This window comes from Mesoplodon bidens (genome assembly GCF_964165515.1).
Source record: "Mesoplodon bidens genome assembly, chromosome: 7".
NCBI lineage: Eukaryota > Metazoa > Chordata > Mammalia > Artiodactyla > Ziphiidae > Mesoplodon > Mesoplodon bidens.
In genome coordinates this window covers 89,195,257-89,212,235 of record NC_138164.1, presented here as the reverse complement: position 1 = coordinate 89,212,235, position 16,979 = coordinate 89,195,257, and the positions used below count along the sequence as shown (strand labels likewise).

The following is a 16,979-nucleotide window of genomic DNA, read 5'->3' as shown; positions in this document are numbered from 1 at the left end:
AGGCTGTGGAGCCTGAAGAGGGTAGATTAAAGGAGGTGGCACTGAGTTGAGAAGGAAGGAAGATAGCCCAGCAAAGAGGGAGGGGAAAAGTCATGATCAGAAGTTGGAATTGGAAAAGAGCATGGTGTGTGCCAGTAGCTTATTCACAGCTCCCTGCACCTCTACAAAAGGGGCTTGTCTCAAACTCCTTTACTGCAGTGGTTCTCAACTAGGGGAAATTTCAACTCCTGGGGAACATTTGGCAATGTCTGGAAACATTTTTTGGTTATCCCAACGGGGAAGGTGCTACTGGCATCTAGTGGGTAGAGGGCAGGGATACTGCTAAACATTCTGTAACGCATAGTACAGCCCCCCGCAACAAAGAACAAAGAAATGTCAACACTTGCTGAGGTTGAAAAACCTTATTTGACTGACAACAGACACAAAGATTAGTAAGCTGAGTCACAGTGGTTTCCATAGGACATTTTGAACAAAATATAGCCACTAAAGGCAGATGCTTCTTAAATGGGTGCTAAGGTGGAATGATGGTGGAAAGTGGGAAAGTAAGAAGCATGGGAAATCCAGTTATTTTAAATGAGGGGAATTCTTTTATTACTTTTTAGGCACTTGAGGGAGTGTACAGTGTCACGGTTAAAAAAGCAGGCTCTGGGGCCTCCCTGGTGGCGCAGTGGTTGAGAGTCCGCCTGCCGATGCAGGGGATACGGGTTCGTGCCCCGGTCTGGGAGGATCCCATATGCCGCGGAGCGGCTGGGCCCGTGAGCCATGGCCGCTGGGCCTGCGCATCCGGAGCCTGTGCTCCGCAACGGGCGAGGCCACAACAGTGAGAGGCCCGCATACCGCAAAAAAATAAAAAATAAAAAAAAATAAAAAATAAAAAAAGCAGGCTCTGGAATCATTCAGCCTGGGTCTGATCTCTGATTCTCTTAATCGATTTGTTATACAGATCTAGTTGCTTAATTTCTCCGGGTCTCATTTTCCTCATCTGTGATATGAAGATTGTAATATTATCTGCTTCATAGGGTTTTGAGGATAAGACCAGTTAGTGTATACAAAGTACTTAACACACTGCTTTCTATATGCTAATTTCTTGGTGAAAATCACGAGGAGGATAATAATACCAGCAACATTTACTGTGTTTCATATTTACACAAAAGTGTTCTATCTGTAGAAATTTCTTTCATCCATAAAACAGGTAAGGGAATTACTATTATTGTTCCATTTTTCAGATAAGAAAACTAAGACAAATGAGATTCACTGATTTCACAAGTTTACAGAGTTAGCAAGAGGCAAAGTCAAGTTTCAGATCCCTGGAGTATGGCTTCAGAGCCCATGCTTTTAAGGCTTTGCTGCCTCTCTAGTATATTATTAATATGTTTTAGTCATCATTAGTATTATTTTATTAGGCTGCCTTGCAGGTTGGTTTAAAAATCTTTACTTGTATAAAAAGTTTTATATATTTCCAATAGTCTTTCCATGTTTATCAACAAGGATCTGGAAAGTAGGAGTACCTTTAAAAACACCTATATATAATTTATGTTGTAAAGAATATTTTCAAATTTATTTGAAAATGTATTATGTGGTTTTCCTAGATCCACCTAGAGTTCTTTCAGAAAACCTATTTGGAACTTCAGAAATGTGATTTTAAAAAAAATTTAGGCTGCCTAATTTTTAAGTGGAGTAAAGTGTCCTTAGCTGTTTTTAGGTAATAGAATTATGAATATATTCCTTTTATTGAAATGTTTTATTGGAATAAAAGACAGGTTTGTTCATTAATTCGTTTGGCACTTATTGAGCACCTACTCCATGCCCCAGATAAGCAGTGCATGTTTAGCCAAGAAAGCATAAAGTGCTAGTGCAATCGGGTCAGTTCAGTGGTAGATGTCTTCACAAAGAGCAAAAAGCAGGGTGTACAAGCTGGAAAAGACTTCCTAGAAGAGATGACCTCCAAAGGGAGACTTGAGGAAAATATAAGCATTTACCTTAAATATACTCTGAGTTCATCCCAGTCTATTCCACTCCTTCTAGACCTTCATTTGCCAAGCAGTTCTCCTTGGCAAGTTTTCTTCTTTTCCTGAAAAAATTGTATGCCATTGTGGTCATTAGTGGACATCAAGGTGGTAGAACAATCATATTTAAGTTCACACTGGGGAGAGGTAGGAAATAAAGATGGTAGGTACATACACATAGGCAATAACGTTTATTTTGCACAATTGGTATGTTATGAAAAGTGACATAAAATTAAATTTGTATCAGTTGAACACTTAAATGCACAGGAAAGGTTAACATCTAGTAACTATACCATGTGCAGTGAATTTCTATATACCCTGGAGCAAGTAATGAGAAATACAGACTTGATTCCTACTTTCTAAGGGTTTAAGTATGGAAGCAGAAATAGGATATACACTTATAAAACATTTACATAATAATTCCAGATGGTTTACGCTCTTTCCCTAGCAGGTAGTACAGTGCCTGGCATGTGGTGAGTTCTCAAACACTGTTGAATGAATATATGGGTGAGTGTTACAGGCTGCAAATGTTCAAAGGATTCAAGCAATGACAGGTCATTTTAGGTTGGAGCACTGAAGAGAGGTCTTAAACTGGATCTTGAGAAGGAATTGAGTCTGAATAGGTGAAGGATGGACTTAAAGATGAACTTGGTGTATTCATCGAATAATCAACAGACAGCTTGGGTAGTGCTATAAACTAGAGTAAGATAAAACCAGTAAGTTTGGATAGGGTCAGATTGTCAGTAAACTCTTCTGTGAGATGTGCGTTTAAGTGAAGGGACTGTGTCTGTTTCATATTCCTTGCACAGGGTCTGGCAGATAAGATGGGCTCAATAAGTATTTGTGGACTGCTTGACTGATCGACAGACAGACATACAGACAGACTGGCTGGCTGACTGACTCGTGGAAAACCTCAAAAGCTAACTCCCAGAACTTATTCATCGGGCACTGACAAAATTGATGTTGTAGGGAAATTCAGCTGTAATTGGAGTATAGAATGTCAGATGTAATGGAGGAGGATCAAGTACAATTAGGATGCTCTTGCAGATGATCTCTCAGATGAGGCTGAGAGGGAAATGGGCAAGTGGGCCTGGCTGGGAATGGAAAGGAAGGATGCTTTGAAGAGTTATTGTGAAGACGGCAGAGGTGAGAGTTAGGTCTCCCTTTTTGACTCTGTCTGAGGTCAGGTTCCCTAGACGCGGAGCCTGAGATGGTGATTTTTGTGCAAGGGCCTTAGGGAACACTGTCAGGTGAAACCTGTGAAGGAGTGAGGGAGGCAGCACAGGGCAGAGGCAGAAGCTTGGCCAAGCCCTGTGTTCAGCTGAAGTCTAGCCCCAGTCTGGAGTGGGAAACACGCCGCTGAGCTGCCCCTCCCTGAGGCAAGGGGACTGGCTGCTGTGTCCCCCCCAGTCATTGGCTGTGGACTGTCCCCCTGAGTAGGAAGGAAGAGCTCATCACCTCACAGGCATTTCCTGGCTAGGTGGCTGGTTCCTTTCAGCCGACGGGCGGGTCTCTGGAGAAGGGTTATCTGTGAGGCGTTAATGGCCTGGAGTCACAGCAGCTGGAGTTTGGGCACACTAGCCTGGTGAAAAGAATCCAGGGGACACCACCAGTGTTCCCTACACTCTGTGAGAGTCTGATCTTCATAAGGTGCTCTGCTGAGAGCCTTCCAATGGCTTCCCATCACATCCAAAATAAACCCCAAACCCCTCATCCTGGCCTACACAATCTGGCCCCTTTCTACCTTTTGGCTTTATCAGTACATATTCTCTCCCTGTCCAAACTTACTTTATTTTTCTTTCTCAAACCCGCCAAGCTCATTCTCACCTCGGAGACTCAGTGCTTGATTTTCTCTCTGCCGGAATGCTCCTTCCCTCAGGTTTTCATCACTAACTTCTCATCATTCAGGCCTCTCGGCTCAGATGTCCCCTCTTCAGAGAGGCCTTCCACTGTTTGTCTCTCCCCAAGAGGCTGTGATCTGTACAAGCTATTCTGTCCTATTCACAGTTGTCACCCTGGTGCCTTGAGGAGTGGACACCCAATAAATATCATTGAATGAATAAGCAATTTGTTGCAGAGAAATGAATAGGAGACAAGGGTTCAAAATCTCCCTGAGATAGTGGAAAACCTTGAAAAAAGTGGAAACATTGACAGAAATAAGAAGTGTGAAGGGTGCATCAAGTTGTGCAAAAAAATGTGAAATTTTGTTTCAGAGGTATTGAACTTGAAAAAATGGCAGAAAATGTATGATGGAGACAGAAGAGTGTAGTGATTTGGAGCACAGTTTCTAGAACTGACTTCATATACCAGCACAATGACCTACAAGCTGTGAGATCTTGGGCAAGCTATTTAACTTCTCTGTGCCTCAATTTTCTCACCTGTAAATGACGATAATGGTATTACAGTGGTATTATAGTGAGTTAAAACCTGTAAATCATATAAAACAGTGTCTGGGTAATAGCATTATTTTTAGTGGAATTTCAGCAATTCTGCATATAGAAGAGATAGTCAAAGCCAGGGCTGGGACTAGGGAGAGAGTAGTGCAGCACCTACAGGACAAGATTTAAGGAGGCACTCACTTTGAGGGCTGTGCGCTTGCCCCACCCCAAGCATGCTTCCTTAAATTTTGCATTCTTGGCCCTTCACTCACCTCAACCTAATTCTGGCCTGGTCAGAAAAATCAAAGGGGAAAATGCTTTATTGGTAAGATTTTCTAAATCTGAGTACCTGTCACACCTTCTCCCTCTGGTCTTGGTGGGAGTGGTTTTTTGCTGTTGCTAATCTCTGGGTTGTGTCACTGTCCTTTTGTTGTTTCTGGGTCTTTTCCATTACTTACATAACCAATTCCCTGCAGTCAGTCCCTCTGCTCAGATACTCTGAATGGATTCTGTTTTTCTGGTTGGACTCTGATGTAACAGTTAATATGCTCTAGAGCTCCATAAGCATGGGATGTGGGGAAAGAAGCCAACATTTATGGAGTGACCTCAATGTGTTAGGTACTTTTACATGTAAGATATTTAATCCTCATCAGCTGGCACCACTCGGTGCCCACTACATACTTTGTAGATGAGAAATCAAAGATGCAGGGAGGTATGACTCATCTAGGGCCACTAAGTTACAGAGCTGAGGTTCAAACCTAGTTTAAATGATTATACCCTTTCCACAATGCAAAGCATCTGGGGGTGATGTGTCCAGATTGTGGGTACACTCCTATCAAAATACAAGAATTTATTTTTTTCCCAGTGAGAGATTTTTTTTTATTTTCAGAGATACTGGCCATCAGTAGTCTCCTTCTTCCTCCCCCTCCTTCTTAATTTTTTTATTTTGGTGAAATTCACATAACATAAAATTAATCATTTAAAGTGAACAATCAGTGGCATTTAGTACATTTGCAGTGTTGTGCAACCACCATTCCTATGTAGTTCCAAAACATTTCCATCATTCCAAAATAAAACCCCTTATCCATTTATTTCTCCCCATTCCCCACCCTCCCAGCCCCTGGCAACCATCAATTTGCATTCTGTTTGTATGGATTTACCTATTCTGGATAGTTCATATAAATGGAATTATATGGTATATCTCCTATGTCTGGCTTCTTTGACTTAGCATAATGTTTTGAGGATCAGCCACATTGTAGTATGAATCAGTACTTCGTTCCTTATATTGCTGAATAATATTCCATCATATGTATATACCACACTTTATTTTTCCATTTACCCATTGGTAGAGATTGAGTTTCCATCTTTGGCTATTGTGAATAGTGCTGCTATGAACGTACGTGTATAAGTATTTATTTGACCACTGTTCTCAGTTCTTTCAGGCATATATGATCTCATTAACTTCTAGCTTATTTTTCTAATTCTAATTCCTATCAATTTAAGATTACAAAGTGACAAAATATGTAACTAATTTCTGTAAAAAATTTTTCTCTTCTTGAAGTCTTAATCATATTTATAATCTTCTAGTTTTAATTTATTCTCCAAGTTTTGCTCATATTCCTGCCCACTGTATATGTGTGTGTACGTGTATGTATGTGTGGGTGTGTATGTGTGTGTATGTGTGTGTGTGGGAGAGAGAGAGAGAGAGAGAGAGAGAGGGAGAGAAAGTGTTTTTGTTTTTTTTGAACATGTAACGTAGCCATTCTGGGACTTGAAGTTTGTATACAACCACCGGTTCATGTTTCATATCAATACTAGCAGATTTATATAAAGTACCATTTCTCGGTTAAAGAGGCCATGCTTCTTTCAAGGTAAATACTAATAGTGAAGGGTTGTTTGGAAATTTGGGCAAACAAATAAATGCAGCCATTTTAAGTTCTATGCAAATAAAAATTTATTTCTCTTATTAGGACAAATGAAGAGCAGATGACAGAGGAACTGTATTTTTGTAATTTATGTAAAAAGAAAATATAATCTAAAATAAATTGAATGCACAAATAAAATGAATAACCAAGGTGCAAATTATTTATTTATGAAATGAAACCTCTTGAAAAGGGAGAAATGGTGACAGCAACTTAGTATGCAATATACTACACTTCTGTTCTTACCCTTACATTTTCAAAATCATACATAGTAATTTATTTGCACTCCCATTAATGTTAGTAGGAGTTTTGAAACTTATATTCATGCACACATCTTTGAAAATGTATGGGTCAAAGTAAATTGTTAATGAAAAACTGGTTTTCATTTTCAGTGAAATAGTTTCAACCTGTTACCAAAGATGTCCTAGAAGCCACCTTCATTCTAGTCACAGGAGAAGAATTATGTATAAGGTTACTATTTGGAGATCATCCATCTTTAAAGCAACTTGGATAATAATCATATTAAAGATTTAAAAAAAAGTGTTTTCCCAACACCAAAGAACGCAAAAGTTCAGGACCCATGTTGTTTTATACTAAGCAAAGGACCTTGGACCCTTTCAGTGGACCCTTTCAGCCCAGTGCATCTGATCAGTGATGGAGGCATGTTAAGGTGAATTTTAATTAGGACTAAATTGTGGTATTACTCTTTCATACCCTGAACATCTGCTCCCTTCAGAAATGATGATTTATGCAGGCTATCAGAGCAGACAGCTTGCTACAGCTTATGTCACGGTTAGTGGGAAGCTGGTGGTAGCATTTCAGGAAACCAGCATCTAAATGGAGACTGGCCAGTGTATATGATATAGGTAATAAGGGGAGGGGAAGCATGATGTGTCCATTTTTAATTTTGAAGCCAAATATTGACCTGACTTAAAAAAAAATTCTCTTCTAGACCATCTGTTGTTAATGAAGAAAGTAACTTGGACAATGGTGAAGTATAATGCTTCTTCCCTGAAGTCTTAGGGAGATGGGGTTTATCTCCATTTCCGGTTTACAAGGCCGGGGTATTTTTATACTACAAAGACTCTTCATTTTAGTAATTTGTTTTCGATGAGGCTGGCTGTTGGTATTAGTACTAGGATTAGGAGAAAGTATAGGATCGATGCTAGTTGGCCTATGATTGTGTAGGGATATTCTACGGGTTGGCCTCCGATTCATGTTAGGGTTAGGAAGTCTGCGATTAATAGTCAAAAGAGGAGTTGGCTGAAGGGTCGGAATATTATGCTTCGTTGTTTGGACGTATGGAGTAGGGGAATAAACAATAGAATGAGAATTGAAAGTAGTAAGGCTAAGACGCCTCCTAGTTTATTGGGAATTGATCGTAAGATTGCGTATGCGAATAGGAAATACCACTCTGGTTTGATGTGGGCTGGGGTGCTGAGTGGGTTTGCTGGGGTATAGTTATCGGGGTCTCCTAGCAGGTCAGGTGCGAATAGGGTTAGTGCGAGTAGGGTTAGAATTAGTAGTAGGGCTCCCAGGATATCTTTAATTGTGTAGTAGGGGTGGAATGGAATTTTATCTATATCGGATGGAATTCCTGTAGGGTTGTTAGATCCTGTTTCATGGAGAAATAGTAGGTGGACGATTGCTAGGGCTAGAATAATAAATGGGAGGATAAAGTGGAAGGCGAAGAAGCGTGTTAATGTGGCTTTGTCTACGGAAAAGCCACCTCAGATTCATTCAACTAGGGTAGTGCCGATGTAGGGAATAGCGGATAGGAGGTTAGTAATAACAGTTGCGCCTCAGAATGATATTTGTCCTCAGGGTAAGACGTAGCCTACGAATGCAGTGGCTATAACTGTAAAAAGTAGGATTACTCCGATATTTCATGTTTCTTGGAAGATGTAAGAGCCATAGTATAGGCCACGTCCAATGTGTGCGTAAAGGCAGATAAAGAATATGGAAGCTCCATTTGCGTGTAAATATCGGATGATTCAGCCATAGTTAACGTCTCGACAGATATGTATGACAGATGAAAAGGCTGTTGTTGTATCTGGTGTGTAGTGTATTGCTAGGAATAAGCCTGTGAGGATTTGTATGATTAGGCAGAAGCCAAGTAGGGAGCCGAAATTTCATCATGAAGAGATATTTGATGGAGTGGGAAGGTCGATGAATGCGTTGTTGATAATTTTTATTAGTGGGTGTGTTTTTCGAATGTTGGTCATTAGTGTTCTTATAGTTGAATACAACGATGATTTTTCATGTCATTGGTCATGGTTAGAGTCCATGTGAGAATGATGATAACATACATTGTTTTTATTATAAGCATTATTTTTGTAATTAGTTTTGTAGGAGTAGCTTCAAAACCTTCACCTATTTATGGGGGTTTAGGGTTGATTGTGGGTGGTGGTGTTGGGTGTGGTATTGTTTTAAATTTTGGTGGGTCTTTTTTAGGTTTAATAGTGTTTTTAATTTATTTGGGAGGGATGTTGGTTGTATTTGGTTATACGACTGCTATGGCTACCGAGCAGTATCCTGAAGTTTGGGTTTCTAATAAAGTTGTGTTAGGGGCATTTCTTTTAGGGTTAGTAGTAGAATTTTTAGTAGTATTATGTGTTTTAGAAAGTGAGAAAGTGGAGTTTGTGTTTGAGTTTAATGGAGTAGGAGATTGAGTTATCTATGATACGGGAGATTCTGGTTTTTTTAGTGAAGAGGCTATGGGTATTGCTGCATTATACAGCTATGGGACTTGGTTAGTGATTGTAACAGGTTGGTCTTTGTTTATTGGTGTTGTAGTTATTATAGAGATTACTCGGGGTAATTAAGTAGGATTAGGCTAAGGGTGATAGTAATGAGGAATGATAAGAAGTATAGTTTGATAAGGCCTTGTTGGTTTGAGGTTAATGTGGAGGCTTTTATTTGGATAAGACTTGTGGTTTTTGGTAGAATAGTTTCTAGTCAGGTTAGGTCTAGTAAAGATGTTGATAGTTTTTGGCTTATTGATAGGTTTAAGTGAGGGGGTAGGCGGTGCATAATTGTGGGAAAGTATCCTAGCAGGGTTGAGAATTTAGAGAAGTTTGAGGTGTGGGTATGTTTTAGATATTGTGTGTTAAGGTTGATTTCGAGTGCAAGGGTAAAACCTAGGATTGTTATGATAAGAGCGGTTAGTTTTAGATGTAGGGGTATTGTTATTAGAGGAGTGGTTGTTGGGGGGATATTGTTGGTTAGAATAAAGCCGGCAAAAATGCTTCCAATTAGTAGACGTTTGATGGGGTTAATTGATAGTGGGTTATTTTCGTTAATGTCAGCAAGAGGTGGGAAGCGAGGTTGTCCTAGTAGTGCGAAGAAAATGATGCGAGTGCTGTAGATGGCTGTAAGGGAAGTGGCGATTAGGGTTAGTAATAGGGCTCAGGCGTTGGTATAAGACGAAGTGGCGGCTTCAATGATGGGGTCTTTAGAGTAGAATCCGGCTAGGAATGGTATTCCTGTTAATGCAAGGCATCCTACAATAAGGGCTGTTGTGGTAAAGGGAAGGATTTTGTATAATCCCCCCATTTTTCGAATATCTTGTTCGTTGTTTAGGTTGTGAATGATGGAGCCAGAACATAGGAATAGTATGGCTTTAAAAAAGGCGTGTGTACAGATGTGAAGAAATGCTAGGTGGGGTTGATTGAGGCCGATGGTTACTATTATTAAGCCTAGTTGGCTGGAGGTAGAAAAGGCGATAATTTTCTTAATGTCGTTTTGTGTAAGAGCACAGATAGCTGTAAATAGGGTTGTGAGAGCACCTAGAGAAAGGGCTATAGTTTGAGCAGATTTGTTATTTTCTATTAAGGGGTAGAAACGGATAAGTAAGAAGATTCCTGCTACGACTATTGTACTTGAGTGGAGTAGGGCTGAAACTGGAGTAGGGCCTTCTATTGCTGAAGGGAGTCAGGGATGAAGGCCAAATTGGGCTGATTTTCCAGCTGCGGCTAGTACAAGTCCTATGAGAGGGAGGTTTAGGGGGTTTTGGTTGAGTATGAAGATTTGTTGTAAGTCTCATGTGTTTGTATTAGATAGAAATCATGCTATAGATAAGAGGAAACCAATGTCTCCGATACGATTGTATAGGATTGCTTGAAGGGCAGCTGTGTTTGCATCTGCTCGTCCGAATCATCAGCCGATAAGTAGAAAGGATATGATGCCTACTCCTTCTCATCCGATGAAAAGTTGGAAGAGGTTGTTAGCTGTTACAAGGATGAGTATGGTGATGAGAAAAAGGAGAAGATATTTAAAGAACTGGTTGATATAAGGGTCGGAGTGTATGTATCATATTGAGAATTCTATAATGGATCATGTAATAAATAGTGCTACGGGGATGAACATGAGTGAGAAATAATCTATTTTAAAGCTGAGTGTTAGTTTAAGGGTTTGAATAGTAATTCAGTGTCAGTTTGAGATGAGTATCTCTTGGTTTGTGTGAAGATATATTATTGCTGGAATTAAGCTAGTGATGAAGGCACAGAGAGTAATGTTTTTTACGTAATGTTGGTATTTGTTGCTTTTGTAGAAGTTAGTACTAGACATTAGGATTGGGGCTGTTAGAATTGATAGTGTAAGTAGGATGAAGGATGTAAATAGGTTTATTACTTTTATTTGGAGTTGCACCAAGTTTTTGGTTCCTAAGACCAATGGATAACTCCTATCCTTTAAAAGTTTGAAAAAGCCACAGTGTTAGGTGTGGGAGCATGAGTTAGCAGTTCTTGCAGTACTTTTTCGGTAAATAAGAAGGTTTTATCTTCTATTGCTAGTTTCACAAACTAGTATTTTTATTAAATTATATTTACAATAAAGGGAGCCTATAATAATTTTGGGGTTTAAGGAGAGGAGTAGTAAGGGTACAATATGTAGGGCTATTAGAGTATGTTCTCGTGTAAAGGAAGGGATAAGGTTATTGATATGGTGTGTGTGTTTGCCGCGTTGTGTTATGATTAGTATGTATAGAGAGTATAGGGCTGTGATTACAATATTTGTTCCTATTAGAATAATGGTGAGGTTTGATCATGAGAAAGTTGATATAACCACAAGCAGTTCTCCAATTAAGTTGATAGTGGGGGGTAGAGCAAGATTTGCTAGACTTGCTAGTAGTCATCAGGTGGCTATTAGTGGAAGGAAGATTTGTAAGCCTCGTGCTAGGATTATAGTTCGGCTGTGGATTCGTTCGTAGTTTGAGTTTGCTAGGCAGAATAGCATAGAGGAGGTTAGGCCATGAGCGATTATTAGGGCGGTAGCCCCTATGTAACTTCAGGGTGTTTGAATGAGGATGGCTGTGATGACGAGTGCTATATGGCTTACTGAAGAGTATGCGATGAGTGATTTTAAGTCTGTTTGGCGTAGACAGATAGAACTAGTTATAATTATTCCTCAAAGGGATAATATAAGGAATGGGTAGGCTATGTGTTCTGTTAGGGGGTTGAGTAGTGGTGTAATTCGTAATATGCCATAGCCTCCTAGTTTTAGAAGTACAGCTGCAAGAACTATTGAGCCTGCAATAGGGGCCTCTACATGTGCTTTGGGTAATCAAAGGTGTAATCCGTAGAGGGGTATTTTTACTAGGAAAGCTATTATGCAGGCCAGTCATATTAGAGTATTGGATCAGGACGAGGTTAATGGTTGGGTTCAATATTGTAATAAAAGAAAATTTAGGGTTCCTATTGTATTTTGTAGGTATGTTAGTGCTACTAGTAGTGGGAGAGATCCGATTAATGTATAGAATAAGAAGTAGAGTCCTGCGTTAAGTCGTTCTGTTTGATTGCCTCAGCGAGTAATAATAATGAGGGTTGGAATTAATGTAGCCTCAAATATAATATAGAATAGGATTAGTTCTATGGCAGTGAATGTTGAAATTAGAAGTGCTTGTAATGTGATTAATATTGTGATATAAAGTTTTTTTCGGGTAAGGGGTTCTTTGAGAAGGTGGTATTGGCTTGCTATTAGTATTAAGGGGAGGAGTCATATTGTTAATATTAGAAGTGGTGTAGAAAGGGAGTCAGAGAAGAATGTTGAGGAGTAGTTAAGGCTGTTATCGTTAAACTGGTTAAGGAGAAGAAGGCTTGTGAAGCTAATTAGTAAGCTGTGGGTTGTAGAGTTAATTCAGATATAGTTGCTTTTTGATAGTCAGGTCAAGGGTATTAATATGATGGTAGGGATAATAAATTTTAACATTGGAGGAGATTGAGATTTTGTACGTAGTCAGTGCCATATGTATTGGAAATTGTGACTAATAGAGCTAGTCCGATGGCTGCCTCACAAGCTGCGAATACTAAAAGAATAATTGGTATTATGCTAGCCAAGGTAAAGTGTGAGTTTAGGACAACGAGGGCTGTTAGGATGAATAGTGATAGTATTATACCTTCCATACAGAGTAGTGCAGATATTAGGTGAGACCGATATATTAGTAGGCCTACAAGGGATAGGGTAAAGGCTATGATAATGTTTATATAGACTAAGGACACTTGGTATTTGTGAGTTTGGATCGCAGTCTAGTGAGTCGAAATCACTTGTTTTGGTTTAAACTAAATACCATATTCGGCCCATTCTAGGCCTTTTTGGGTTCATTCATAGGCTAGGCTGGCTGCTAGCAGGGAGATTAAAAATAAGGCTATAGTAAGTATTGTATTTAGGTTATTTGTTTGGATTGCCCAGGGAAGGGGAAGTAGGAGGGCGATTTCTAGATCGAAAAGGAGGAAGGTGATTGCTACTAGGAAAAATTTTATGGAGAAAGGTAGGCGAGCAGATCCTATGGGGTCAAATCCACACTCATAAGGGCTTGTTTTTTCTGCGTATGTGTTTAGTTGAGGTAGTCAGAAGGCGATAGTTACGAGTAGTAGAGCTAGAGTTATATTTGTTAGTAATGTTAGTAAAAGGTTTATTGTTCTTTTTCGGAGTGTACCGAAACTAACTGATTGGAAGTCAGTTGTACTTGTTGATACTAAAAGGACTATGAACCTCATCAATAGATGGATACGTAGAGAAATAGTCATACAACATCTACGAAATGTCAGTATCAGGCGGCGGCTTCAAAGCCGAAGTGGTGGCTTGATGTAAAGTGAAATTTTATTTGGCGTAGGAAGCATACAATAAGGAATGTAGATCCGATGATGACGTGTAGTCCGTGAAAGCCAGTAGCTACAAAGAAAGTAGATCCGTAGATTCCATCTGAGATTGTGAAAGGAGCTTCGTAATATTCTGATGCTTGTAGTAGGGTGAAATAGATGCCGAGTGTAATTGTAATGAAGAGGGCTTGGAGCATATGTTTACGGTTTCCTTCTATGAGGCTATGATGAGCTCAGGTGATGGATACACCTGAAGCTAGTAGGACAGAAGTATTGAGGAGTGGGACTTCTAAGGGGTTTAGAGGGTGGATTCCTGTTGGAGGTCAGCATCCGCCTAATTCAGGGGTGGGGGCAAGGCTTGAATGGTAGAAGGCTCAGAAAAAGCCTGTGAAGAATAGGACTTCGGACAAGATGAATAGGATCATACCGTATCGAAGTCCTTTTTGAACTGTTGGTGTATGGTGGCCTTGGAAGGTGCTTTCTCGGATAACATCTCGTCATCATTGAGAGACGGTTAAAATAATTGTTAGTAGGCCTAAAGTAAGTAGGAGAATTGAGTTAAAGTGGAATCATATGATTAGTCCTGATGTTATTAGAAGTGCTGAGAGAGCTCCTGTGAGGGGCCAAGGGCTAGGATTTACTATGTGGTAGGAGTGAGTTTGGTGGGTCATTATGTATTGTCGTGCAGATATAGGCTTACTAGGAGGGTGAACACGTAAGCTTGGATTAGGGCAACAGCGAATTCAAGGATAGTTAGTAGAATGAGGATTGTAAATGTAATAAAGGCTACAGATAAGTTAATGCTTATTAGTACAAGGGTTGTTTTACCAATTAGATGTATTAATAGATGTCCTGCTGTGATGTTAGCGGTTAGTCGTACGGCTAGTGCTACTGGTTGGATGAGTAGGCTAATAGTTTCAATAATCACTAGTATGGGAATAAGGAAGGTGGGTGTGCCTTGTGGTAGGAGGTGGGCTAGGGATAATTTTGTTTTGTTGCGGAAACCTGTGATGACTGTGCCAGCTCATAAGGGAATAGCTATTCCGATGTTTATTGAGAGTTGTGTTGTGGGTGTAAATGAGTGGGGTAATATTCCGAGGAGGTTTGTAGAGGCAATGAATAGGAGGAGTGAAATAAGTATTAGGGATCAAGTTTGGCCTTTAGGGCTATGTGTGTTTATTAGTTGTTTTAATGTAAGTTTAGTCAATCATTGTTGGAGGGAAATTGTGCGGTTGTTAATTAGTCGGTTTGGTGAGGGGAATAAGATAGTAGGGAATATAATAATTAGAGTGGTGATGGGGATACCTAATATTATTGGTACTGTGAAAGAAGCAAATAGATTTTCGTTCATGTAGTGTTTCAAGGGGTTTGTTGATTTTGTGGCTTAGTGGTTGTTTTAGGGGTGGGGTAATAAAAATGTTTTGAGATTTTTAGTTGAAATAGTATGAAAAGGGCTAAGAATATTGATGAAATAACGAGAAGTCATGTTGATGTGTTTAGTTGTGGCATACCATTAAGGAAAGTTTGGGCTTTCGATCTTTAACTTAAAAGGTTAATGCTAATTTAGCTTCTTAATGAAGTTATAATATTGATGTAGATCATTTTTCAAAGTTTTCTAGGGGCACTAGTTCGAGAACAATTGGTATGAAGCTATGGTTGGAACCACAGATTTCTGAACATTGTCCGTAAAATAGACCTGGTCGTGTTGATATCAGAGTTGTTTGGTTTAGGCGTCCAGGAATGGCGTCTGTTTTTAGTCCTAGAGAGGGTACGGCTCATGAGTGTAATACGTCTTCGGAAGACACTAATACTCGGATTGTTATTTCTATGGGTAATACTATTCGGTTATCTACCTCTAGTAGTCGTAGATCTCCGGGTTTTAGGTCTGATGTTGGGATTATGTATGAGTCGAAGTTTAGATCTTCATAGTCGGTATATTCGTAGCTTCAGTATCACTGGTGGCCTATAGTTTTAACTGTAAGGGAGGGGTTATTGATTTCATCTATTATGTAGAGAATTCGTAGTGAGGGAAGAGCGATTAGGATTAGAATAATAGCTGGAAGGATAGTTCAAATGGTCTCTACTTCTTGGGCGTCTATTGTGCTGGTATGTGTTAGTTTGGTTGTGAGTATTAGGGTGATGATATATAGGACTAAGGAGCTAATTAGAAAGACAATTATTAGTGTGTGATCATGGAAATGTAGGAGTTCTTCTATGATAGGTGATGTTGCGTCTTGAAAGCCTAGTTGGAGAGGATATGCCATAGAGATATACAAGGTTTTCACTTGTGACTTAACTTTGACAAAGTTATATAAGGTTTTACTAATATCTCGTTTATAAAGAAAGACATAGTGGTTATGGTGTTGGCTTGAAACCGATTATAGGGGGTTCGATTCCTTCCTTTCTTGATCATTTTGGATTAACGAATGCTGGTTCTTCAAATGTGTGGTATGGTGGGGGACATCCATTTAGTCATTCGAGATTAGTAGAGGTCAGATCTACTGTTAGTACTTCTCGTTTGGATGCGAATGCCTCTCAGATGATGAAAATTATTAGTATGACTGCTGTTAGTGAGATAAAGGAGCCTATTGATGAGATAGTATTTCATGTTGTATAAGCATCTGGATAGTCTGAGTATCGTCGGGGTATACCGGATAGGCCTAGGAAGTGTTGGGGAAAAAATGTTAGATTTACGCCTACAAATATGATTACAAAGTGAATTTTTGCTCATGTTGAGTTGAGTGTATATCCTGAGAATAGGGGGAATCAGTGGACGAATCCTCCTATGATGGCAAAGACAGCTCCTATTGAGAGTACATAGTGGAAATGGGCAACTACGTAATAAGTATCATGGAGTACAATGTCTAAGGATGAGTTGGCCAGGACAATGCCGGTTAGGCCACCTACAGTAAAGAGGAAAATAAAGCCTAAGGCTCATATTAAAGCGGGAGATCATTTGATGTTTCCTCCATGAAGCGTTGCTAGTCAACTGAAAACTTTGACTCCTGTAGGGATAGCAATAATTATGGTAGCTGATGTGAAATATGCTCGTGTGTCGACGTCTATTCCGACTGTAAATATATGGTGGGCTCATACGATAAAGCCTAGGAATCCGATAGAGACTATGGCTCAAACTATTCCTATGTACCCGAAAGGTTCTTTTTTTCCTGAGTAATAGGTTACGATATGTGAGATTATCCCAAAACCGGGTAGAATCAGAATGTATACTTCGGGATGGCCAAAGAATCAGAAAAGATGTTGGTATAGGATCGGGTCTCCTCCTCCTGCAGGATCAAAGAAGGTTGTGTTTAGGTTTCGGTCAGTTAATAGTATAGTAATTCCAGCTGCTAGAACGGGCAGTGATAGTAGAAGTAGCACTGCTGTAACTAAGACTGATCATACGAATAGAGGTGTTTGGTATTGAGTTATAGCGGGAGGTTTTATGTTAATGATGGTTGTAATGAAGTTGATGGCCCCTAGAATTGAAGATGCGCCTGCTAGGTGTAGAGAAAAGATAGTAAGATCGACGGAGGCTCCTGCATGTGCTAGGTTTCCGGCTAGAGGGGGGTAGACGGT

At 39.7% G+C, this 16,979-nt stretch overlaps 1 protein-coding gene across 1 annotated transcript in view; it reads left to right on the top strand.

Moving 5' to 3' along the window:
* The window catches only part of DCDC1 (doublecortin domain containing 1), a gene marked incomplete at its 3' end in the record, with an annotated part of 485,061 nt that overhangs the window by 59,704 nt on the left and 408,378 nt on the right, over positions 1–16,979 (top strand). The window contains 1 exon segment of the mRNA XM_081241118.1: positions 7,259–7,301. Within this exon segment, the coding sequence (XP_081097244.1) occupies positions 7,259–7,301 (43 nt within the window).